Here is a 25,524-nt window from a genome sequence, read left to right as displayed (position 1 = left end):
TTCCTGATACAAATATGAAACCTCAGCAGGAGTAGATTGTTTCTTTCACATCAATCCAGGAAACTCCAAAGACCCTTATCTTGTGGGCTCCAGGATTCTTTCTTGGGGCAATTCTGACCTCATGCAAAAAAAAAAAGAAAGACATTTTGTTCTCATAAGCTTTTGGAAAGTAGTCCAGCTGCTGACTGATTGATCAATTTTAGAAGCATCTCAAACCTCCTTCCAGTTTTGCAAGTTTACGCACATTTTATTGTAGTTAGATCTCCAACTTCCTAGTAGATGGATGCAAGCACTTAGACATCTAACCATTAGAATGTGCCTCTATAATTATTTGCAGAACCAAAATGGCAGGTTGCTTTTGAAAATCAGCCCTGCAAGGCTATTTTTCCCCTATCCTTAACTAATACGCCTTTTGACATTTTTTTGAACAGCACAACTGCAGTCCCAAAGCATGTAATACTCTGACATAATTCCCATTTCATGCACCTGCCGACTGGAGAGTTCCAGTTTCCCAATAACTGTGATGTCTGTAGTTGTTTTTCATTTTAGATCCCTAGGAGATTAAACCCAACCTGCATTTTATCATTCTTTGCTGTAATTATTCCAAGCATTTACTTCAGTGAGTTATTTACAGATGGAGAAGTAGGGGGAGATGGAAGATGTTAAAACTACCAAATGGCACCAGATGTAAAAAGGACCTTGACCTGAAAATTACCTTGTTTCTCTGATGTGCTGTATTTTTAGAATTCTGATTCCCTTTTAACCTAATGTGGATTAATGAAAACCCAAAGGCTTTTTAAGGTAGAGTGTCATCATTTATCTTCACTGAGAAACCATGTCTGTGTAAAAACATAAAGTGTATTAGGATTTAAAAAAAGGTAATAAAGCTTCTGCTTTGAAACTGCTGTAAAGCTGAAGGGCTTTCACTTTTTTCTTTCTCAAAGGTTTATTGAAACAGAATCTGAAAGACATAGGCATCCACAGCTGTAACTTCTCACATAAAAGTTTAATGTAGAACTACAAAGTGACATGTTGCTATTATGCAGGGTGCCTGTACAGATATAGGGCTTTTTTTTTTTTTTTTTTTTGGCTAGCACAGAACATCCTGGGTTATTTTTCTTAATATTTCCATGATGATGAATGAATAATGAATATTCTTACTTACAATTATTTTACTGTGATGTAACACTTCTTTCTGTGGAGGTCCATATAATTTATCCAAATGTAGCTAGAAACAGAATCAGGCACTGAAGCATTCTTGTTTACCAGCAAACAGCTTTACATTAGAAGTATATTTCAATGGAAAAAAATGGCCATTCCTTTCCAGCACCATCAGATACAAGAAGGACAACACAGTACTGCTTTTCAACAGACCACACCAAAAAAGCATCAGAGTGGTAGCTAGGCAGGGGTTGAAGGGAGCAACACAAAGACAAAATGAAACTTCATTTTGGAAGAAAATAAAGAGGGAGCTTCTCTCTAATACTACCTGTCTCTAACAGCAAAGTTGGGCTATTGCAGCATGCAAATACCGGGCTGCCCGAATAGTGTGGGAAGGGAATTTTTCAAAACAACTGAACTTCTAATAGCAGCTTTTATGAGACAATCGCCATCTGTTTTTTCCTTTATGTTTCTCACTTGGGAAATTAAAAAAAAAGTGAAAGCCATGAATAAAGGTGGTATTTGTTTTCTTCCTTTACAGCACTCTGAGCATCCAAACAACTTACCATGAAACAGCATATGCAATCCAGATTTATTTCCTTGTTAGTGGGAGGAGGTTATATTTGTTTAAAATGATTGTTAAGGGAGATCAGAAACTTAGCGTCTACAATTTCATTTGACATCTGAATTTTTCAGAACAAGAATGCCCCTGATGTCTCTTGAGCAATAAAAGCATGGGGCCTACTCTCTTTAGCAATTAATAACTCTATCACAATACTGCTCTTGCCCTAGCTGCTTCCTTTGTGCTTTCACTGTGGTCTAAAATACTGATAAATATAAGGTGGTTCTTTTAGAGTCTTCCTCTAATATTCAACATCTTGAATGTACAAGCCACTGCCTATAGGTAAGCAGGAGCTAGGATCTTCCTCATGTCTTCTTACAGAGATTGAGTTACTAATGGTTCTTTCTTGGTTCAGGTTCAAGAAAACTACTGAACCTAACTCACTTCCTCCCAAAGGACAGGTTTCTCCCCTCATCTGAATAGTGTCTCTTGTTACTTTAAATCATGGCTAATGTTTTAAAAAATATATCTTACACATAAGTCAGCTGTAGATCTTCAGCATCAAAGGAGCCAAACAGAACTGTGTGAAGCAGTGTAACCTTAAGCTATAATTTTAAAATGCCATCATGAAATCTCTCAAATAGTTTTTAAAATTTACTGTTGACCTAATAACCTCAGTCCATAGCATTCAACTTCAAATAGTTGTTTTTGTTGTCCCTCCAAAAGCAGTATTGGTAAAGAAAATGTATATATTGCAAAATATCTTAAAATTTGTATATCAATGAGTTATCTGTGCAACTCACTAAAATAGCTAAAGATTTCATACAGGATGAATAAATCAGGATAGTAGTAGAGCTGGCAGGCCTTAGATTTGATAAAATTGGAATTCTAATGCAATATGTTCACAGAGAGAAAGTTAAAAAACCCAGCAAACGCAACCTTGTAATAATCAACATCTGGCACTAAAATGAACAGCAGTCACAGATGAAATACATATTTGAAAAATTTGTCATGGTGTCTTTCAAGTAATGATCATCCACAAATTGTTTGTTGAAATATTTTCCTCTTAGTATTGTTATGCAAGTCTGGGAAATAAAGTTTGTAAAGAACAGCCAGAACTCAGCTGCACGCTTAAAACTGAAACTACAGAGGTTACTGAATTAATTTTCATTCCAAAAAACCCCAAAGCCTGTACTGTCTTCCTTTTGCAGCTATATTCCTTCTATGAACCTCCTTCACTAGTGCCTTGAGTATTGAATGTTCTAGCAGACAAGCACCCTCCTCATTTCAGCTGAACAAATAGATTCTCATCTCAACTGTAAAGTTATAATTTAATTTAGTTTTCCCTTGAAACAAGGGAAAGTGTTACTACACTGATTAAAACAAACAACCCCCCTCCCCAAAACAACAATAAAAAAGACAAAGACTCCCTTTCTTCCGTTTACTTTATTACAGGAGATGTCTAGGTGAGGGAACTTGGTCACAAACTAAAAATTGACATAATTTTCTTGGCCATGAAAGAAAGCTTTTGTCAGGACTGGGGCAAAAACCTGGGGCAGTTAACTAATGGCAATGTCTGATACCAAAGGTTGACAGACTAGAGCATTTTGAAAGCAAAGTGAAGACAGAGCTTCAAACCACCAGGTCTCCAAGGGCCGTTTGACCACAGGACAAGACTCTGCAGGAGGAGGATATGGAGATGTGGAGTATGGCTCCTTCTCATGCCACTGTGGACAGCAAAACCCTCCTCTTTGCCTAGTATTACAGTTTATCCACAAAGCTCCTCCTTAAGACTGATACATTTCTAGACCAGGATTTTTATCACACTGCAGGAATATCTCACCATGAACTACACGCTCATAAAGCCCTGCAAGGAACCTGGCCTTGAAGCCTTGCTTCTCATGGGGAGTGCAAGATCTACTCACTGCAGTTTTCTGCAAACTTCTGAGGTAGTTCTGCCACCCTAGGCCTCAGGGTAACTTTACATTACCCTTTACTTAAGACTGTGTTTCTGCAACACACAGTTGAACACTATGCTGCATGCATAAAAGAATGCAAAAGCCACAGGCACTACATAAAATCCTAAAAGACAAAAAAAAAAAAAAAAAAAAAAAAATTTACAGGGTTAGATTGTTTGGAGTTGCTGTTGGTTTGGAAAGAAGTTTAAATCTTTTTAACAACCTCTTATGCAAACAAAAAGGGGTAGGTAATAACGGGTACTAGAAAATAATGACCTTTCTTTACAGAAAACCCTGGCAAAAACAATATACATGTGCACTCACACTCACACATGCTCCTTTTAAGTTTCCTGAAGAAAACTTTGAAAAGAAAACCCTGTAGGTATTGAAATGGAAAAGTTAATATTTCTGATTGTAATGTTCACCTTTTGTTTTCTGTTACAGTTTCTAGAGTAAAGCATGCCCTTTTTCCTAAACACTACATTTTCTTTCAAGGTTCTAAAAGGAAACCATTTCACAGCCATACAATGTCATCAGTAACACAATCCATGGAAAGAAAGCTGCTGTAAAGGTCAGCTCAGCACAGGTCTCTTATTGTCCCCTGTGCCTGTGCTATTCCTTTCATGACTACGTCTTTTATGACTTCTTTTCCTTCTCCATTAGCATTCTGTTATATTTTTTACTCAAATAAATAATTTAAACAAAACATAAATACTATACACTAAATGTTCAAGACATGAAAGCAACTTCCAAGGTAAGCTATGAACATTTGTAATTAGGCACAGTGCAAATGTACACAGTGCAAGTCAGTTATACTCGCTATATGTTTTCACAGACAAATAATACTGGTTCATAAACATACAACTCACTTCAGGGTCTTGTTTTCTTTTACGATATTCTAGGTAAAGAAATACATACAAAGGAGTAATTTGCTTGGAAAATAAACCTGTTGCAATAAACAAGAGGAGAAATAAAAGATATAGAGAACAGCCTCTATAGAGAAGAAAACTGGGGAGGCAAGATGCTAAGGAGTGGACATGCAGCATAGTGCCTCTCATTGAGGCATTCAAGTAACTCCAAGAAAACTCTGTACTTAAGCGGATTTGCCTCTATTATATGGTGCTTCCCACAACGTCAGGCTAACTGTAGCAGCTTGCCATTCACAACATCAGCTATGGATGGTCTTTGGATAGTCTTTTCTCTAACGCTGACTAGTATTTGTGTTTCCCTGGGTTCCCTGCACTGGGCCATCCTGACGTGCCAGTGCCCCAGCGGTGCCGGCGCCCCAACGCCACTGCTGCGCACGGGCCCTCGCCCAGGCCGTGTACCCCTCCCCGCCGGTGCCCGTGCCCGCTGTCCCTTCCCACTGCCGCCGGAAGGGCACCGGGGCTGGGACAGGCACGGCGGGGGCGCAAGCTCCCGGCCCGGGGCGGCGGGAGGCGGCCGCCCCCGGCCCGCCCGGCCGCTCCTCAGCGCCGGCTGCCGCCTCCAGGCACCGGGAGCCCGGCAGGCTCAGCACAGCGCATGGCCTTGTTCTTGTCTCCACCTGCCGATCCCATAAGCGAATGTACTCGGGAGAAAGCAACCTCACGGCTAGACAGACAGACAGACAGACACGCGTCGCTGGTCATACAGCCGTATTTCAGGGCTGTTCCTGCGCAGTCAGTCACCGTGTCCCGGGAGAGGAGACAGGACACCGACATCGCAAGGGGCGACCAGGTGTCTTTCCACTTTCCCTCTCAGACTCTGGAAGACAGGCAGGGTGCCATTCCGCCGTCCATTCCCTCCTCGTCAAAGCCATCCTCGGGTACCGCCGAGCCCCGCTGCCCCAGGGCACGGAAGGGCCGGCGCTCCGCGCCGAGAGGGCAGCGAAGGCAGGCGAAGCCCCGGTGCAGGCGGCCGAGCTGGCACTGCAATCACTCGGTACGTTTCTGGAGCTCATTTGTCAAAAAGCATCGCCTTCAGTTCGCCGAACCCTTCAAAAGAAGCACACACCAGGGCTCCAGCCTAACCTAGCTCTCACCCTCCTCAGAAAGGAGTGAAAAAAAGGGAAGGGATATACAAAGGCATTTCTCAACTGCTAAATGGCCCGATATACCCGTAACCTCAGCTTCTCTGCTTTATAGCAAGGGAGTGATGAAAACCCGATGGGACAGCAAGCAGGCTGCACTTTGAGCCACCGGGGTGCATTTTTGGAATTGGACAAATATTCTGAAGTGGACACCTGGGAAGGGCATGGGCAGCAAGGGGAAATACTGTCAGGAAAGGAAGAGTTTAAAACTACTAAGAAAATTTCTGACTACAATTTTAAGAGGTGAAGTGCTGGCACGGATCAGTTTTCCTGAAAAGCAGGAACCGAGCTCGGAGCTGGCTCCTGATCTGCTGTTTGAAGACCTCAACAGCAGAGCAATTTAGACAGCAACCTCTTCTAGGAGACCAGCTCAAAACTACAAGGACATAAAATTCCAGTCAGACACAGGAAATTCTTGGGGCAATTCAAGAATTTTATGAGTCAGAAGATAAAAATCCCTCCGAATACCTAACTAAACTAATCTAATGAAGTAGTCACCAGGAGAGGAGTGTGGTGAATCTGCATGTCAGGAAGGACAAATTTAAACAAACAGGAAATTGAATAACCTGAAGCTGTTTTCATTTTTACTCCCGGTGCCCCGCTTCTATTTTTTTTTTTTTTTATGGTGCAAACCGAGTTGATGGCTGCAGAAGCCAAGGGGACTTTTTCATTTTAGAGGAAGTCTCAATTTAAAAGAAATTAATTACCTGGCTTCCTTTTGAAAAGGTGGTAAGTTGTTTATTTGTGATTCATTATTTTCACTATTGTAGACCCTTCAGGGCCAAATGCAATTGGCCACTGACCGTTGCAAGGAATGAAGGGAAAATTATTGATGTAAAGTTCATAACTGAGCATTTAGCTTTCTCCCTGGCAAGCAGAAGTGAAGTTAAATGCTTCGTATCAGATATTTTACCTATGCTAGTAACTAGAGGGTTCAATTCCAAAATGATAGCTACATCTGGTCCAGGTTCATACTGAGGTGCATACTTAGATTTTGACATAGAACAGTTGACAGAGAGGTTTCCAGAGAGATCCTCCTGCCTACAAAGGTCTAAACTTTAGGTAAATGGAATTCTAAGACCATCTGAGTGAAGTGGTATTATGCAGAATGTTACTTCCCCTGTGCTATGGAGTTATACATTGTCTAGACTCAAAAAAGGAGTTTACAATTGAATAGTATTGCATCCCAAATGCCTTTTATCAGGAGTGAGCAGCTTTTTCAGTTTATAACATTTTCATTTAAAATTCTCTCATTTAGGAAATGAAATAGATTTTAGCAAATTGCACTTTGCAACGATCAATGTTAGAATTCCTAAAAGTACAAAGATTGACACTATTCTCATCATGTTGCTTGTATAATAAAGTTGAGCTTGCATTAAAGCCCTTTTGTTATTTCAGGTTTTCCTCAGCTTCAAGGAAGTAAATATAAAGAAAAGCTGGATTTTTTTGCTTTATTTAATGATGTCTGTGATTTCAAACCTCTTCTCTTCCAGAAAAGATAAAAAGGAAAATTCTCTATAAACAAGCTTTCCTCCGAAATGGCTTTTGGGTTGCCTAAAATGTTTCATTATACAAAGAGTTCATTATATGAAAACAAAAATACTGTATTTTAATTTTGATTTTCCCCTTTCATTTTATATTTCATACTAAAAGCTGCAGATAAAAAGTTGTGCTTAAATAATTTTGAGATGAAAAATGAAACCTTCTTCCTCAAAAGAAAAGCCACTGGTCTCAGCTTCTACAGTCTGATGTGCTGCAGTAGACAATGTGTTAGGCATAGGTTGAACTGATTGCAAACTGCTTTTATATAAATTTAGAACACTTCTTAGTATTCACTCTGAACTGCCTGTCTGGATCCTCCTATTTGGCGTTGATTCTGGACTCCACTTAAAATACTAATTGTTTATATTAAACAGACAAGAGAATGTGTGATGTATTTTAACTGTCAAAAGTGTTGTGAACAGCAGCAGCTGGAAGAGGAATGTTTAATTCATTCTGTTACCCTCAAGCCTTTTAGAATCCTGTATCAGCACCTACATCTCAGTCTTGCAGGCAAAGAAAACAGGGTATGAAGGGGTGGTAGCACTGCAAAGCTTATTCTACAGAGGAGAAAACCCCAGGGGCACTTAAAAGCCATAACATTGTCATTATGACGTCAAACTAGAATATTATTAAATCTACAACAGTATTGATGCATCTGTGAAAGCTGTGCACGTTTTTGTGTGGAACAGTTCACATATCGTGGCTTGTTTCTTGTGCTGGTTTACTTACACTTAGCTGATGCCAGAGACACCATGCAGATAGTGACGGGAGATACCACTCGAACTATTCACTATGTGATACTCCTAAAAAAGTACTCTTAAATCTTCTGGACATGGGGTCAGCAGCCTGTGTGAAGCTGTGAGGAAGAATAAGTTTCCGCCCCTGCGCAATTTATTCTGACAGGGCACCTCAGACATGCTTGGGACAGTTCCTCCACCATAACTGTTGCAGCATAAGCTTTTTGTGGGACCAAAAACAAGCATAAGAGTTGTTACTTAAGAGAGCTTAATAAAGGCCTTGCTAATTATCAAGATCAAGTTATTTTCAACCTTTCAAATTTTCAAAAGCAGAAAAGCATCCAACCACATTTATACTATTTTGTGTATTTCCTTGAGAAAACCTTCTAAGCAAAACAGCAAACTAGCTGCACATGGAAAAATCATCATTCTAGTCTCTGAAAACATTAGGTAAAGAGATGCAGGAGCTCGTGCAAACTGCTGTAGTGCAGGTTTTCTTGGTTTTTCAGGCCTGACTTCTGCCATGTGGTTTGGGGTCTTTTTTTTTTTTTTTTTTTTTAATGTCACATTTACAGGACCAATTTGGCATGCTCAGGAAAGGAACACTGCCTTTGTTCATCCCATCAGTCTTTCACTTCTCCAATTGCCACGGCTGTATTAGTAGGAAAAATAGACCTAACGAGGTGTAAAATAATGCTCTACATTCAAAACTTGAGCGCTGTAGCTCATTTCACTTTAATATTTACTCCAAAAGTAAACTGCTGAAACCTTGCATAAATGGTGCCAAATGAGTTTGCAAGGTATTCGAAACGTACTGAAGTTAAGTCGATTAACACCTCATACACACAGTTGTTTATTTGGTTCCCTACCACCAAAACTTCTGCCAGGAGAACTCTGCTATGAAGCAAGAGAGGAGATATATGTAGGGCAAGCTTGACTGGAAGAATTCTTAACAAAACAGCAGTTAGGCAGCAGAAACATCATCCACACCAAGCAAAAATAGGTTGAAAGCAAAAAAAAGTTGAAAAAGTGGCTGGAGGTAGAGATTTTAATTTGATTTAATGCTTTTTATACCCTATGTATTCCATTTCTCATTGTCACCCCTTCCACTTTGTTTCTTCTATTCATTAGATTTTTCTTACACTACTTCTTTATTTCCTTTTTCACTCAAAAAGGCAGCAAACTGGGTGTTAGAGCTTCCTCTCAGGCAGTGTGTGCTTGGGAATGAGAAGTCAAGGAGCTGTAGCTTTGATTTGCCCTTGGAAGGAGCTGTACAGAGACTTTGTTCAGGTTTGAGAGATGAGTTTGTGGTTCCTTCTTAAAGGAAAGTTCTACAAACACTCTCACCAGAGAAGGCAAAATACAAAATCTTGACAAGGGCTCAGTAGGAAATCTTCCATTTAAAAACACTGATTTTTAAACAAAAGGCACATGATACGCTTACTTGCTGGCAGCAAGCTTTTTCATAGGGATGTCTTTCACCAAAGACACTCTCAACAATGGACAGTCAGTAACCTGCTACTCAGGAAAGCTCATGGAGATGCATGGGAGATTCTGTATCCAAATATTCTGTATCCAAAGTGGAGAAGCTTTATATGACAAAGTTAGGTGTCATAGGGTGCTTAAAACAATCTATCAGCTTCTTTCCCTTCTCTTTCCCCTGCCCTTAGTTGTCTTAGTCCTGCTGTTTCCTCAGTGTTCACCCACTCAGGTGCTCATCCATTTGTGGGGGAGAAGTTTAATTCACTAAACCAAAAGAAAATTATTCAACTTTTTTTTCTGGGCTAACAAACTCTATCCATTAAGTAAGAAGTTAAACAACCCTTGGAGGCAACATGAGGTGGAAGGTGAGAAAACAGGGCATCCTTACAAGGATGACACTGTGATATCCCTGACTGATAAAAATTCTACTGTTAGAATAAACTAGATCTCTGAACTCAGCTTTGACACTACATCTGTGCACTAGTATCACAGAAACATGATTATAAACTGACCACACAAGCAACAGATTTGACTAGAAGGCTGCTTGAGTCAGTGCCTTTATAATTCAAATAATCCTGTAATCCTTCAGTTCCAAAGATCTCCTCTGTCTTGGCATTACAAAAGGCAAAGTATGTGAATTTAGAACTTAAATGATCTTGGCTGTATCTTTTCAAAGTGAGCAGGTAGCAGAGGATGCACTTTTCTGGAAAGGGACTGAAATACACTGTACTTTTCATTCCCTGAGCATGGTGTGAGCTCTTAAAAAAACAGATAAGAAAAACTGAAGAGCTACAGTATGTCAGTTCCCAACCCTATCTTAGGTATAACGAAGTCTAACGTTTGACACCAAGCTACTCCAGTACTGATCAAACCCTATTCAACAAACTCAGACTTTTTAAAAACACGTCATAACTCCCCACAAGTACACCCTCTGTTTACATAACTACAGAGTGGTCAAAGGGGGTTTAGCAGCATTGCAACAATGGAAGTTGCAGGGACAGGGAAGGACTGGAATGCCAGAGGTTGCTGGCTCTTCCCTCTGTACCTTTCACATCTTCATGAGATTGCAACCAAAAAAAACACACATTCTGGCTGCAGGGCACTCTTAGCCTTAGGAAAAAAATCTGCTTTCAGTTGCCTAGAAGGGACTGTTCTAAGCCCAAACCTCCACTGAAATGTAAAGGGTGTCTAGTACCCTGATTGGTTTGCAGTCACACCAAAAATTTTTTATGTGCACTGTAACTTCTTCCCAGCTCCCCAGGAAACTGCGGCATACCCATAGTTTTAAATGCTCATGCTGTAATTGTATCACTTCAGGTGTTCTCAATAGGATTCTTTCCTGTAAAGAAACTAAAGAAGTAAAATACTGTCCAAACCGCTGCAGGAAGAGAACGGACCCAACAGCGCTGTCAGTGGCTGACAAATGACTTGGTTCCCATGCCAAAAGCAACAGCCCATAGAGCAGCTCACTGAAAACCCAAACCAGCCTTGCAGGTTCTGGCTTTCGAGCAACAACTAGAGGACCTGAGGACCTCTGACCCATGTTCCAAAACAGACCTTATAAACATACTTCCCTCCCCTGCAGGCAGCTTAATGACCTGTGCAGGCCGTATCTGACATCAGCTTCAGAGCCTCACCTTCACCCTCACCAAAACTTTTTGGCATGAAACAAGATGGTGCTTCATTTGCACAAGACACCATCCCATTGGTGTATTTTTGAGGGAGGAGGTGGAGTGAGAAGGAGGAAGAAGCCTCAGTAGCAAAATTTCCTATGTTCAACCTTTATTTTTCAGTGTTCAGCACTACTATCACTAGGTGTAATATTTGTTTCACACTGCTACTCTTAACACATTTTTTAATCTACACCCTAAGAAATGTTAAGTCTAAAATACTTGCAAAACTATGAATTGTTTTCTAGAATGCCTGAAACAAAGTGATCACCCTTTGGAGAGCTGTTTGTGCAATGACTGATCATCTCTGTTGTTGGCATTCCCAGGGGTCACAGCGGGGTTCAGTTGAATTGTACCAGGGCAGAATAGAAAACAAAGGCTGTCACAGCTGGATGATGGTGCAATCTAGGAAACCAACCTGTGGGTGCCAGTTATTAAGCATCCAAATTAGTGGGGCCTGAGTTTTAAGTTGATGGTAGGTTTGGATTTTATTTGGTTTTAGTTTCTTTCTACTATAATAATAGTGCCTTAAACCAGAGTCTCTAGGTGTCTCAAAAACTTTCTGAAAAATTCTTAAATTCTGTAAAAATTAATTTTTAAATTTTTAATAATTTTTGTAAAAACTGGAAAAGTTAGAGAATTTGGATAAAAATCAAATGGCTCAACTGTTTTCCACTCTTCATTTTGCAAGCATATAGTGCAAGTTTTTGTTTGAAATGTTTCCATTCCAATATCAATGTATGTTAAAAAACCTGTGTGGTACATACCCTGCCCCAGTTCAATACATAGAAAAAAACCAAAATCTTTTCCTTCAGATTGCCAACTTAACACAAACTTGCCTGGATACACAAGTCCCCAACCTTGTTTGCATATACAAGTTTAGTCCTCAAATAAAAAAAATCTCACAGTTCTAGCTCTGGCTACCCCACCCTCTGGAACTAACTTTAGCATCCTCTGTTTGAACATTTTAACTATTTCTACAGTAAGAACATATAGCAAATACTTTGCATCTGAATATGTAAACTGGGTGAGCAGGACAAGCAATAATTTCATATACAGCTTCGTACTAGCATATCTTTCTACTCTCTCTCTGTTTAACTATCTACTTTCCTGTGCTCATTCCATGCAACTCTTTCTTATTTTTTTCTTCATTGATCTTTATCAGATCATTTAAATATTTGCATAAGCTTCAGTAAGTATCAGCTTGTTTTCTGAGAGGGTGACATTCTTCACTCTTGCTTTAAATGTTTTTAAAATACCTGCTATCACTGCTGTAACTCTAATTCCCCATCATTCATTAGTTGTAAAACAGACCTGCACAAATAAACCATGTAATTGAACTAATGAGATATGGGTGATACGTTTCTGTAAATACAGCCTGAATGAAAGGTTGAATGTCTGCATAACTTAGATAATCTTATTCTTTACATTGCAGTGAAGATGACACTGCATGCCCTACATGTATTAATCTCCATTAATTCAGTGAATACTCTGCCTTATTCTTTCAGCTTCTTTAACAGAGTACCTTTATGTTATTAAATTTGAAGTAACACAGTCCCATCCAAATGTTAAAGCAGAACTGTAGGCTGTAACACATTTTATTACTTAGGCATTTTAGTATTACTGTCCATCTCCATCTGTGTTAGGTTTAACCCTGGAACTGGACAAGACAGTTTATGAAAACTAAAAAACATGCAGGAACTATTGGCAGAGGAGTGAAAGAAATATACTGTTAGTGCTTGTACAAATTATGAGAAACTCATTAAAGCTCAGTCATTTTGTGGATAAGTAGAAACATTCCCAGTGGCAAAGTGGCAGGAGAAATCTCATGAGTTTGAGCTTCTGAAGTTTCCCAATAACCCTTTTTGCTGTGGGAAGGAGGGTAGGGGGTGCAGGGATGGACAGAGTCTTTGTACGGTCCATCCCTGTCTTGATCATCTTAAGGCCATTTGGATAAAGGTGCGTGTCCTCACTGTCACTCAAATACAGTCCAGCTGCCTTGCCACTCTGGGTGCCATACCAAAGGCACCCAAGGAACTGATGACATACGTCCCAAACTTGGACTTGTGTATAATCTTCACAAGAGGTGGGAAGGTGGTCAGGTACCCTCTCCCTCCTCCCAGAAATCGGAGCCCAGGAAGGGGCATGTCCCACCAGGCAGTCTAACTGGTGTGTTACATGTCCTTGTTACGTGGCCAGTAGCACGTTCTTTGGGAAGAGACAGTCCTGGTGTGAAAAAGCAGGGGGAACATGAAAACTTACGTTAACGTATCATTAAATAAATTACTTTTACAAAAACTAGAGCAAGGGAGTTAATATTACAATTCTGCTATGTATATTTCTTTGCTATTTTAGGAGCGAGTCTTACTTTTTGTATGGTCTATACTGTGATGCCTAGAAGCAAAGGAGAGAAGGCAGCTGCTGGCATAGATTTCAGCATTGTGCTGAACTTCAACAGCAAAATGCTGCCTTGTTTAATCATACTGCCACAACCATACAGATACAGGTGCATCTGAGAAATGTTGTTATTGTGGGGCCAGGGAAGAGTCACACATGCAGATAGTAAAGAAAATAGAATGATTTAAAAAGAGAGCTCCTGTAATTCTCTTCTCCACCAGTTAACAGGGTAAGTGATGACCAATGTAAATTCACTTTTGCCACAGTCTTAATATGATTATGACCTAAAGTACAGTTCTGACAGTAGTCTTTCACTCAGGTTTTTCTTACTATACTTGAAAGCAGGGAGTGCTTTCATTCCAGTGAAACACTGCATCTTCCTTTCTTGCATTTTAAAGTTGTTTCAAGAACTCTAATGCTCTCAACACGATACTTTATGCAGCAGATTTTTTTATTCACAACATTTTTTGCCACTTTTCAACCTAAATATATCTTAAGTGGTTTCCAGATATTCTATCGCTCCTGAGCATTGACATGTCAAATCCCACTCCTCTTTGATTCAGTATTCCTGGAACTCCATTTAAATCCCTTCTAGTGTGTGTGACAGGGAAAAAAAATCACTGACTGAAGGGGAGATAATAGTATGGAAGCAAGTATGTGAGTACTTTCAAAATCCATAAATCTTAAGGTAAACACTTAAAATGAGAATATAAACACAGGAATTCTGTTCTCATGACCACCTCCTTGAAAAGTAAGAGGCAAAACCAGAATGGTTTTAAATGTTAATTTTTCAAAAGTACATCCTTCTCTTTTCATATTTGCATTTATTGTGTCAGCCTTCCTTAGCTTGGTTAGACAAGTTAACAGAATAAAAGACTTTTACTTTCTAAAACTTTTTCAATAGTGACTTAAAGTCTGCAAAATCTCTTCCTACTAAGCTTTTCAAAAATTTCACATGTTTTCTGAAATATGCCAAAGACCAATTTAATATTTGGGCCCTGACTGAAGCTAGATTGAATATGATGTATTTTTTATTCACTCTTATTATCCTTAGGCCATATCTCTTTGAGTTACATATTTCTCTTCCTGCCTGTGAACAGATGAACAGTGGTGAATGATCAATTTGCAAAACATATTTTATCAGCTTTTTCACATCTGACAATTCTTACTCATAATTCAAGGAAAAGTGATAAAAATGCAGCAGATCTCTGGGGTAAGCATTACTGGAGACACATAAGCAGATTTGGATTTGTTTAGGAAAGGTAAGATTAAAAAAGGGAAAATGCATCCAAAGAGAAACAGAACTAAAATAATCACTGCTAAACTTATCTTTCTCATGAATACACTCCACAAAAGCTCTATGTACAAGTGGTTTACTGACACCCAGCAGAAGAACTTGGGAGCAGTTGTGTAGTTCTTCTCTTAAATTTATGATTTTTATCCTTCTAAGCCTCCACAGCATCGGCCGTAGAAGATGACTTGGGGATCCCATCCACTCATCCCCAGCTCTTGGTAAAACCATTCCAGTGATAATCTATCATGACTTTAACCATCAAAGTTACGTGCCTAACTCTAAAACTGATGGGCACTCAAAAGGGTGATTCAGTGTACCCTGAACCTGTACCTTCTCCAGCAGAAGGGATGAACTCATCTGAGGATGTTAATCTCTTCCAACTGAATTGAGATGAAGCTCAGAGGGCTATGTTAAGGTAGATAGTCACAGTTAGTTAAGATGATCCCACTCCTCTGACATGGTAGTAGCTAGCATAAAATATCCCTCCAAATGAAATGCAAACATTTCTCCACAGACCCACAGGGACTGTGTGAAAGCCAGACACAGACCTGAAAGGGATATTATGGAGATAATGAAAGCAGCCCCATTGCTACAGCTAGTAGAGAAAAGGTTAGTGCTAAATTAGGTGCCTCAGTTTTATTCACAATAATCAAACACTGTGAATATTGATTCAGTGATCTCAATAGGCACAGTGTTTGGATTGGAGTATACAGTCTAAGATTGTTCAGACATCTGGACCATGGCTGATTAAAAGGTTGGGACCACTTTGTAAAGAACAATTAAGTGGGCAAGACAACTATATACCAAACAGTAAATGGTAATTCACCCCCCAGTGGAAAGCAAGATTGGTAAGCCTCCTGATCCAACCACATAGGGCTACAATTCTTTCCTTTCAGAAATGTTTTCAGGCCTTGTAACCAAATTCACTGCTGTCTGACCTGATTGTGATACCCTTACTCATATAAAACTCTGTGCAAATTGTGTCTAACTTAAACTGGCAGCATTAGACCTCATTGGTGTTTTGACTAAGGAATTAATTCTAAACAGATGGCTGCTCACATGTACAGTGGCAGTTGCATTGGTATGACAGAAGCTTGTCTACCATTGCATCTTAAAGGCTGTGGTTGCCACTAAATTAAGTCAACAAAAGACAAGTTAATCTTCTTTGCTTCATACTCAGATCAACACTAAAGACTGTGATGGTGATCACTGAACATTCCAGTTTGATTAAAAGCAGCTTGCATTTTCCCTTTACTTTTAGTACTACAAAAACTGAAATCAGTTTTGATAAGAGACTAAAATGTGAAATAGCAAAAGCTGACAGATCTTTCATATGGTTTCTTAATGGTCATAAATTTACAGCCCTACATCAATGAAAGAAAAACTTTAAATATTTTAATCTTTATTGAATCTTCTGTCATTAATAATTATCATGTAGCTAGTTTGTACAGTCTTTTTTTTTCAAATAACAGATTTATTCTAGTTTCAAGTAATACTGTATGATATCATTCTCATCATCTTGTACATACAAGATGTTAAGTTTTTTTTTTTCCTCTAACAAATCCAGAGGGAAGAAATAAAAATACCTTGCATCTCATTCAAATTCATAACCCCATAAACTGTGCTAATCAAAAGATTAGCAGGATGCGCTAATCAGAAGATCAGAAGATGCTCTACTTTGGACAGCATGCATGCAGCCACAAAAGATACTGTGCTTAATGAAACATTGCCTAAATCTGAAACAGGAAAATGCACTTCGTGGTAGTGAGAAAATAATGAGAACAAGAGTGAACACATTGACCATAAGGATCCTGTCCTGTTAAATTCATCAAGGAGCACAGGCAAAAAACACCTTCATAGTCCTCTGCCTGGTGCGTGGCTGCAGCCTATCTCGTGGATAAGCTGTTGAAGTCCAAAGAGCCATCTGACACATAGTGTATGGGGGTGCCAGCAGGGTACCCACTGAATGCCATGGTCTCGCCCCCTCCTCTTTTACAGAGGCTGATGAGGCTGGTGGTGTGGTGCTTGTCCCAATGGCTTCACACAGCTCTAGATTTCTTTTGAGCTCAGTTTGGTCACAGCAGTGCCAAACACCTCCAGACTGTCACAACTGAAATGATGCCAAGCTTTACAAGTGATACACGAACAGGCGATAATCAGGTATCACACATCAGCACATAGTTCCCTGGGATGTACCAGTGAGATGTCCCAGCCATCTAATACTCCAAGTCACATCAGGGCATGGGCCTGAAACATTCACCAGATGGTTCAGTTTACGTCTGACTAAATGCTCATCTTGCTGCTGAACAAATATAAGAGGTCATGCTCCCCAGCCATGCATCCCCAACAACCTGTGTGAAGAATTGTTAATGCCAAGAACAAAATAGCACTGACAAGTAGCAACAAGATAATCTGAGCTGCTGTTCCTGTTTTTGCAGTAACTGTCTCCCACCATCTCTCTGTGCCAGCTCACGCACCTTCTCAAGCATCCAAGCTGGTGGTGGCCAGAGAGAAGGAAGTAATTCCTCTTAGTTGAAAGAGAACCTGAAGAGGTCATTTACCTAATCCAAAAAGCTCTGGAGAATCCCTGTTCTTCAGTATTGCAGTTTATTTTGTCACTTTTTACAAATTCTGCAAGAGATCTTTTAATACTTTTAAACCAAATGCTCTGATTGCAAGATGACTGTTAAACTTGCCAATATGATTTTGTTAAGAACACCAAATATCACTTCTCCTCCCTGTTTCTGAAACTATTTAGCCTTCCTAAGAAGAAATTAAGAGCTGCTCTAACACAACCTGAGTTGACATCAATAAAATTTAGGAACTTATTTCTTAATCTGTATTTAAATCATTGATGAGTTAGATCAATGCATGTTTTTACTAAGTACCTTGCTGCTTTGTCAACCTAAGGTATCAGGCAAGTTACATTTCTTTTATGCTTCCCTGGTAGTAAAGGTCAGTGAAAGTTACTTTCAAAATGCCTTTTGGTATCCATTTCTCTCTTACTTGGGCAGAGGATTCCTTATACTCTTAATATTTGTACTGATGATTTTCATACAATGGGACTGATGACAATGGGGAAATCAGGGCTGATACAGAGAGTTTGGAAAGCCCATTGCAGAACATCTGGAAATGTAGCCAGGAGGAATTTGTGAGAGGAAAACATCTGATCACCTCCAACCTTATAATTTTGTTCATCTGTTCTCTAGCACCTGTGCTGAATCATGTCGCCTTGCAAGTTAGAACATTGTAGTGGCCACATTAAAGGAAAGATACCAGTAAACACGAAAGGTAAGAAAGGAAAGGATGGGAACCTTGATGGGGATATAGGGGTGGCAGCATTGTTCAGTGCTGAAGACATGGGGATACACGCATTCTGGTGGAAAATGCAATGTGCAGAGAGGAGAAATGACCTTCAGAGTCAGTGGCTGACACTGTGAGTCCAGACAAGGCAGGCAAAAGAAATTCCAGGAACTGTTGGAGGCTCCTTGACTTGCTTTGTATTTGACTGCTAGGCCAGCAGGAATCCAACAAAAAGCTCATGTGTAGCTGTCCCTCAGAACAGCCTCTAGGTGCATGGGCAGCTATTATATCTTAATTCCTGATACTAATTGGAATGTTTCCAAAGTATTGATGCAAACAGTGACATAAAAGCACACACATTATCTTTGCATTTCATTTGATATGTAGAAGCAGGGAGACAGAAAAACAGGTTTTGGAGATACGTCTCTCTTTTTGAGAGAAGTGTGAAGCTGGCACAGCAGATGATGGACACAGCTGAAGGCACTGTGTGTCCTTGGGCACTCTTTTTCTTCAGGGCACAGATATGTTTCTACAGCATGGTGCTTCCCTGACTGTCCCTCTTGCACCCTGTGCTCTCTGACTTTCTACATTCCATGGCTTCAGTGACAGATATACAAAAAAGACTCCACTGGAATCTTTGCATATGGTCCATTAATTTGTCCTTTCTTTTTAAAACAGAACAAAATGGATTTTTTTTGCCCGTGATTTCACTGCGAACACTCTAACTTGAATATGACATCTCACCTCCACAGTGACATACAGGATGCAGGAAATATTACAGGAGATGCCCCAAGAAAACTCTAGCCCTCCCAGTAGGCAGTAGGAAATTCACCATTACCATTCCCTGATGACTAGGGGGCATGCTGCGGCAGTTGTTTGCAATTTTTTAGCTTATTTTTGGTATTTAAATCCCACTAAAGTGGGATTTAAAGTGTTCAGCAACAGCTTTTGCAACCTACAGTTTCATCCTGTTACGGAACAGCACCCTGAAGACCTATTTTACTCTAAATTTAAAAAAAGCAAAAATATATTAATCATTCATCAAATTAATTCCATTAATTATTCCCATATAATTCTTATATTCTTAAATTCTGAAATCTTCTAATCAAGAACATAGCACAACAAGCATTTTAGACACTAACAGAATACTGATAATAAGAAGAAAGTTGTTTCACCTGTGTTTTTTTTGTGGTTTACTTTGTTCTCTAACAAATTGCAAGGAAAAAGAAATATTTTTCCTACAACTGTTTTTGCTTTCAAGTACTTTGTTAGAAAACATCTATTTTCAGTACCAGTAGAATTCATCATATTATGACAGGAAAGCAAAATTGTTTCATTTATAAGATCTTGTAACAGCATGAAGCTAACCCCATAGTCTCTGAGACAGAAATTCTGCCAGCTGTAGACTTATAAGAGTCAGCAGAGAAAAAGGAGTTTCTCAGATGGAGCTGTTAGTCATGATATGAAGAATGTGTGTCCCCTACAGATGTTATAGTTATTTGCATGATAAATCCTGATCATCACAGTAGGAATTTTGCAGCCTTCTTTTAAGTTAATGCTCAAGTTCCAATTAATCTTCTTTTGACAATGTTTGTCTAATATTTCAGTGTTGAACAACATTTCCAGGGTTACATTTGCAGTGAGCCTACTGGGTACTTTAAATGCTGTATTTCTGACTTTGTACTTGCTTCAGAAAGACTTCTTTTAATTCTTCAGTGCTTCACAAATATTTCTAGGAAAGACAAGTATAATAAGCATTGATAAATTAAGGGCATATCTAGACTTGCAAGTTAACTGGAATTAACACTGGAGTTAATTTAGAGCAAGCAATAGTTCTGGAACAACTCCCTGGGAAAAAAAAAATATGTATTATATAATAAAATTACCTCATTCTCATGTTCAACACTTGAACTGTTTTGAGTAACATAAGATAAATGAGAACAAAGCATGTTTGTTCCAGTTTGTGGGATCATTATTTTACTTAGGAATGACAGTCTAGGGAATTCAAAATGAAATTAGGGATGTGAAAATACCTTAAGGTGTCTCCAAGAAACTTGAGGTTGCATAAATACAGACTCAGATGCCAGCAGCCCTTTTTAAGCCAACACTACATTGACAATTTTTAAAGGCCTGTGTAATGCAGACCATGGTGCTACACATGGCATTGCACCCTCACACACAAAAGAAGGGTTTTTTAAACAAGGATGCCATTGCCAATACACCTTGAGTGAACAGGGTGCATTCACTCAGCAGGAGGTCTGGGATTATTGTCTGGTTTGGGAAAGTTATAGCAAATTTTTTGGTAGGGAAACAAAACCAGATGGTGCCTGTATCTTCACTTCTCCTCTGCTCTTACATATTGAGAACAAAAGAAACTGAGAGTCCTTGTGCCATCTGACTGTCATGAACAGCTTCTTAGTGGAAGAAATGAGTGCTCTCCCTGTAAAGAGAAGGCAGCTATACCTCTCACAATGATAAGGGGGTTTTCAGCCTTGGTGTTTCTTGGTTTTAACATCTACCCTTGGTTTTTAGCCAAAACCTGTGCTGAGAGACACAGCACTGATGAGAACAAGGTGTTAAACCTTAGTAATTCTCCGTTCCAAGTACAGAGTTTGGGGCAAAGATTAAAATGGGACCAGGAACCCAGGGCAGAAAGGCCTGGTGACATGTACTGAGCAGGGCCACACCACAGCTGCAATAGTGCCAAACTTCTACCACTACCCTAGGAAAAGCCATGCCCCTGCCTTCGCTGCCAAGGTGGCGGCAGGCAGAACAGTGTACCTGACAGGACAACTGCTCCAGAAGAGTCAGAACACTACTTGTAGCTTAAGCCACCAAGCAAATTGAAGCTCTGCAGAGAGCATTTTCCCTTCAGCAGAAAAGCAGACATGAGACATTCTGGTCCACACCCTAGTTTTGGTGACTGCACTAAAATAAAGGGTGTAATGGCAGAAAATGTGTGAAGCTATCCGTCATGCAATCCCTCTCTTTAGTCAAGATCCAAAAATCAATCTTAGCATAGAGTTTATTCAAGAAATATTTGAAGCAAGTAACCTCAAACTCACAGACTAGAATCATAATAGGAGCAAGATGATGCAAGTATACAAGATGCAGGCATTGGCTAATTAAATGCTTCCTGCTGTACATTTCACTCCCATATAGTTCCAAAGATAAAATCTAATGTAGAAAGAAAAAGCAATGTAATGCCTCACATTTCAAGCCCACTGGGATAAAGGAACTGGGATAAAAGGAAATGTGCTATTCCATAAACAACCTGAATAATATCCATTGTAAAATTCATAACATTATAAGCAATTATAATCACTGCATTAAGCAAACTATATAGAAGATAACAGTGGCCTGAAACCAAAATTGCCATAATAATATCAGGTTTCCTGTTTAAAACAGACTTTTTCATCTTAACAAAAATGTATTTTGAATTACCTTTTCAGGCAATGGACATTTTACCTAGCTTCAGGACAATAGCCTATTCTTAATTTATTATTGTCTCACTTTAAGAAACACCTAGGAATAGTGAACTGAATAAGTAATAGTCTGCTATTAGGATATCTGGTTTTGCCTCCAGCTGGTCCCCTGTTTGTTGTCCTGTGTTTTTGTCTTGTTAGATACGCATTATCCTGTTAGACTAACCTTCATTTCCCTCCCAGTCCCTACAACACATTACAATTCTTTAAAAAGACATCTTGGGAGAGATTGCTTTTTGATAATCCTCCTCAACTGAGCTCTACAGACTGGTCTGGCATGCATTGTGTACCTGCATCTGTCACAAAAATTTGATGACAAATTATCTGTTTTGTGACAGAGAGGCTGCACTGACTTCAAATTCCCATGAAATATTTTTGTCCACCAGGAATAAAAACATTCTGCTTTATTGCAGTGATCATTTTCAAACATGAATCCTCCATTTGCTTTAGTCTGTGTTTTCATTTATTTGTATTATAATTTTTCTGGATCAATTAAAGCCTGTTGCAAGATACATCTTCTCTGTCATCTTTTGGGAAAATGTAAAGAGACCGGAACTAATGAAAGGAATGAAAGCAAATGTTTCACAGTAACAATGCTGTTTTCAGAGGGTGAGAAATGAAGATCCTTTTTAAGGCTGACCTACCCCAGTTTGTTTAAAACTAAGCTGAACTTGAACTGATAAACTACTCTTTTGAGATTAACCTGAATAGTGTACATTCAGTAAAACACTGTAAATGTAAACTTACCTGAATTGGAGTCAAACTTTGTTTCTGACCTGAAAAAGAAAATAAAAAGATCGTAAGTTACAAGAACTGCTTTATGCCATAAAAGCCATTTGTCAGACTGATCCCTCCAGCAAATACAATTTTTAACCAGACTGTCTCACTCTGTACATTAACGTTTAATGCATTCAAAGGCATTTGAACTCAAAGAATAATTATTATCTTTAATATTTTACTGTTTTCTATGCTATAGTTGCAAAGAAGATATTTTAAAAGACAAATCACTAAATGAAGAAAATAAAATATAAATTTGAACTAGGATTAAAGTATATACTGTGAATCATAGCATACAGTTTTTTGTATGAATTAAATAGTTTTCATTCATTTTCATTTTTGAAAAGTCATTAGGAGGATTTAATTAATTCATGAATGTTTCCAATCTATTTTTGAAGCAGATACTGTTTCATTAATGTCATGTGTATTGTATCCAATGATCTGTACTTAATTGTGCAACATCCTAGGAGGTTTTTGTTTGTGTGTGTCTTCAATTTATTCATTCTGCACATAGGAGTAAGTGGTTTGATTTTCTTAAAAGTGGAAAGTGGGGGGTGGAAGAAAGGAAGGGAGCCAGACCTAAATTTTAACTTGTTTTAAAGTCTTTGCAAAAAGACAATGATGTGTGCATTATGCACCATTAGCTTTGGTCGTGCACTGCAGATTTTTCTCTCCCTAACAAGTAGTGTTTTCTTCTAAGGGCTTAGCACTTAGCAAATGAACCCTATAACCTGTATATTTAATAAAAAGAAGAAAAAATTAGCCCTTGTGGGAACATCATGTTTCAGATATCGGTTAATAATACTTGTAAATGTAGAAGCCTTTGAAGGTCTCAATTCAACTGTGGGAAAACTTAAGTTGGGTAATTACTCAAGATGCTGCTGATGTGCTGTCAAGCAGAATTAACCCTATGACGAGGGCTATCTACACAATCTGCTACAAGACAGCATTGTCTATATTGAGCTCTCAACCCAATTAACAGGCATGTTCCAATCAGATTTATATCGCCCACTAACAATCAGTTGCACACATGGTCATGGCTGTCACAGCAGGACACAAGGTCTGACCAGCAGGAGACCTCTTAAAGCATGTTACGTTGGCAGCAAAATGCATTTCCCCAGAAATTCTGAGGAGGAAGTACAATGTTGGATCCTTCTACATTGCATCAGGGAAGGGATGTATTTGTGGGAAGTTACAGTCCTTTTTTCAGAAACAAATGTCTGAAGCTCAAAAACTAATTGCAGATTTATTTTCAACTTTTATTTTACAAGCTAGTACATGCTGTTACATGTAGATGTCTTTTACATGCACTCTACATTTTTATATAACCTGCATTGTAATTGTATACCAAATATCTATGCTACAGCAAATAAATATAAAATCAATTATAATTTTAAAAATTAACAGGCTCACAATAGTAAAGTCATCAGAAAGGAAACAACTCTCTTCTCCCATCCTGCTCATTCTGCACCTTCCTCCAGTGCTCACAATATTTTGTCTTAAATATAACTTTCAGGAGATGAAAAGGTGAGAGGGAAAAGACTTATCTTCATAATTAATATTTTTTAGTACCACCAAAAGCACTGAACAAAGAAAGCACGTTGCTGACATGCCTTCACAAATATCAGCACCAGTAACTGCCCAGGGCACCAGCCCATGCTCAGTTTGGCAGTATAAGTGAATTGGTATTTAGACCAGCAAGATGAAGTCCCCACCCTGTGAAATGTGGTAACCTGGGGGAAATTCCACTGAGTTAGAATTAAAGCCACTTAGTCAGTGTTTTATTTACAATATTCTCCTCCAGCTGCTGTATACCTGCCTATTACATATACCTATACCTACTATTCTCTCTCGCTCATTACAGTATCAGCAACACCTCACTGCTACATAGTCAGACACAATGTACGAATCTTACCCTCAGCATCTGCTCGATCAGCTTCTCATTGCCTAAATTGTAGATACCCCCTATTAGTTGGTCAAACAGGGCTCTTGCTTCTCAGCCTGAATGGCTTGTAATGAACATATGCACTGCAATTTGTGGCTTCAACAAACTGGCCCAAGGGCCAAGGTGGCAGAGCGCACATGGGAAGGAGGGTCACAAGGGTCATTGGGCACTGTAATGAGTACCAAAGCTCCAAACAGTCATAAATTACTGGACAACACATCAGAAAACTGATATGGGGGTGATAAATGAATCGAACTTCGTCTGGCAACAGCAGAATAACTATGAAAGAAAACACAACATGGGAGGAAATACTACGAGCTATCAAGAGCAGGAGGGTCACCTATGTTATGGTTACCATTTCCCCTTGTAAAATTTAGGACACAGTATTACAGAAACTGTTAGAGATCTTAGTAAGGTACAGAAAAAGTGGAGGAAAATAATGAAGTATCTTTGGTATTGCAAATAAGCAACAAGTGGCAGATGTGAGAGAAGCACTCTGCAAGAACACAAAGTCACCTCGGCTACTTGAAGGAATGACAAAGCTTACAGCCATTTTAATGAAAGCAGCATCTTCCCCTTCTTCCAGTATTTATATCTGCTTCTCCACAGCACGTTAGACAAAATGTCAGAGACTAATTGCACATAGGTGTTAAAAATGCTCAACTTAAACATGGTCATTAAATAGGATAAAATTAAATAGGATAAAATTAAATACTGAAAGTACATTCCAAAGGGCTGTTCTGCTACACACAAGAATATTCACTCTGACTCCTTTATATTTTAAAAACTTCATTAACTCAAAGGAAAAAACTCCTCAGTACATTGTTATTATAGTACATAATCTGATATCCAACATAAGCATCCTGCCAGACAAGATGCACATTACAGAGCCAGGTCCTGACAGTACAAATTGTCTTTTTTTATCATTTATCACAGCCAGAGGGGAACACAACAACACCATGCCCCACCCTCCCACCCCCAAATGAACAGATGATAGCTTTCTGCATATTTTCTCTACTTCTGTCTCCTATATTGGAGTATTCTGAAAGCCAGGTAATCATTCATAAATATGTTTGGAAAGGAGTCTATATGCATGAAGAGGAACAAGAAGGTATTTATAAAGTGCTTTTAATTTCCAAC

At 39.0% G+C, this 25,524-nt stretch overlaps 1 protein-coding gene and 1 long non-coding RNA gene across 7 annotated transcripts in view; one reads left to right on the top strand and one right to left on the bottom strand.

The window, feature by feature from the left end:
• The window catches only part of MSRB3 (methionine sulfoxide reductase B3), an 80,259-nt gene that overhangs the window by 12,155 nt on the left and 42,580 nt on the right, over window positions 1–25,524 (bottom strand). For all 6 annotated transcript variants that reach the window (XM_068190111.1, XM_068190109.1, XM_068190110.1 and 3 more), the window contains one exon: window positions 22,410–22,438. In XM_068190111.1, coding sequence (XP_068046212.1) covers window positions 22,410–22,438 — 29 coding nt within the window. The remainder of the gene's footprint in view (window positions 1–22,409; window positions 22,439–25,524) is intronic.
• LOC137473958 (uncharacterized) lies at window positions 5,585–18,962 on the top strand. Its single transcript, XR_010999084.1, has 3 exons — window positions 5,585–6,481; window positions 13,539–13,809; window positions 18,930–18,962. It is a non-coding gene; the product is annotated as an uncharacterized lncRNA (long non-coding RNA).

This window comes from Anomalospiza imberbis, chromosome 5 (genome assembly GCF_031753505.1).
Source record: "Anomalospiza imberbis isolate Cuckoo-Finch-1a 21T00152 chromosome 5, ASM3175350v1, whole genome shotgun sequence".
Taxonomy (NCBI): domain Eukaryota; kingdom Metazoa; phylum Chordata; class Aves; order Passeriformes; family Viduidae; genus Anomalospiza; species Anomalospiza imberbis.
The sequence above is the reverse complement of the archived record's forward strand: the minus strand, read 5'-3'. Positions and strand labels throughout refer to the sequence as shown.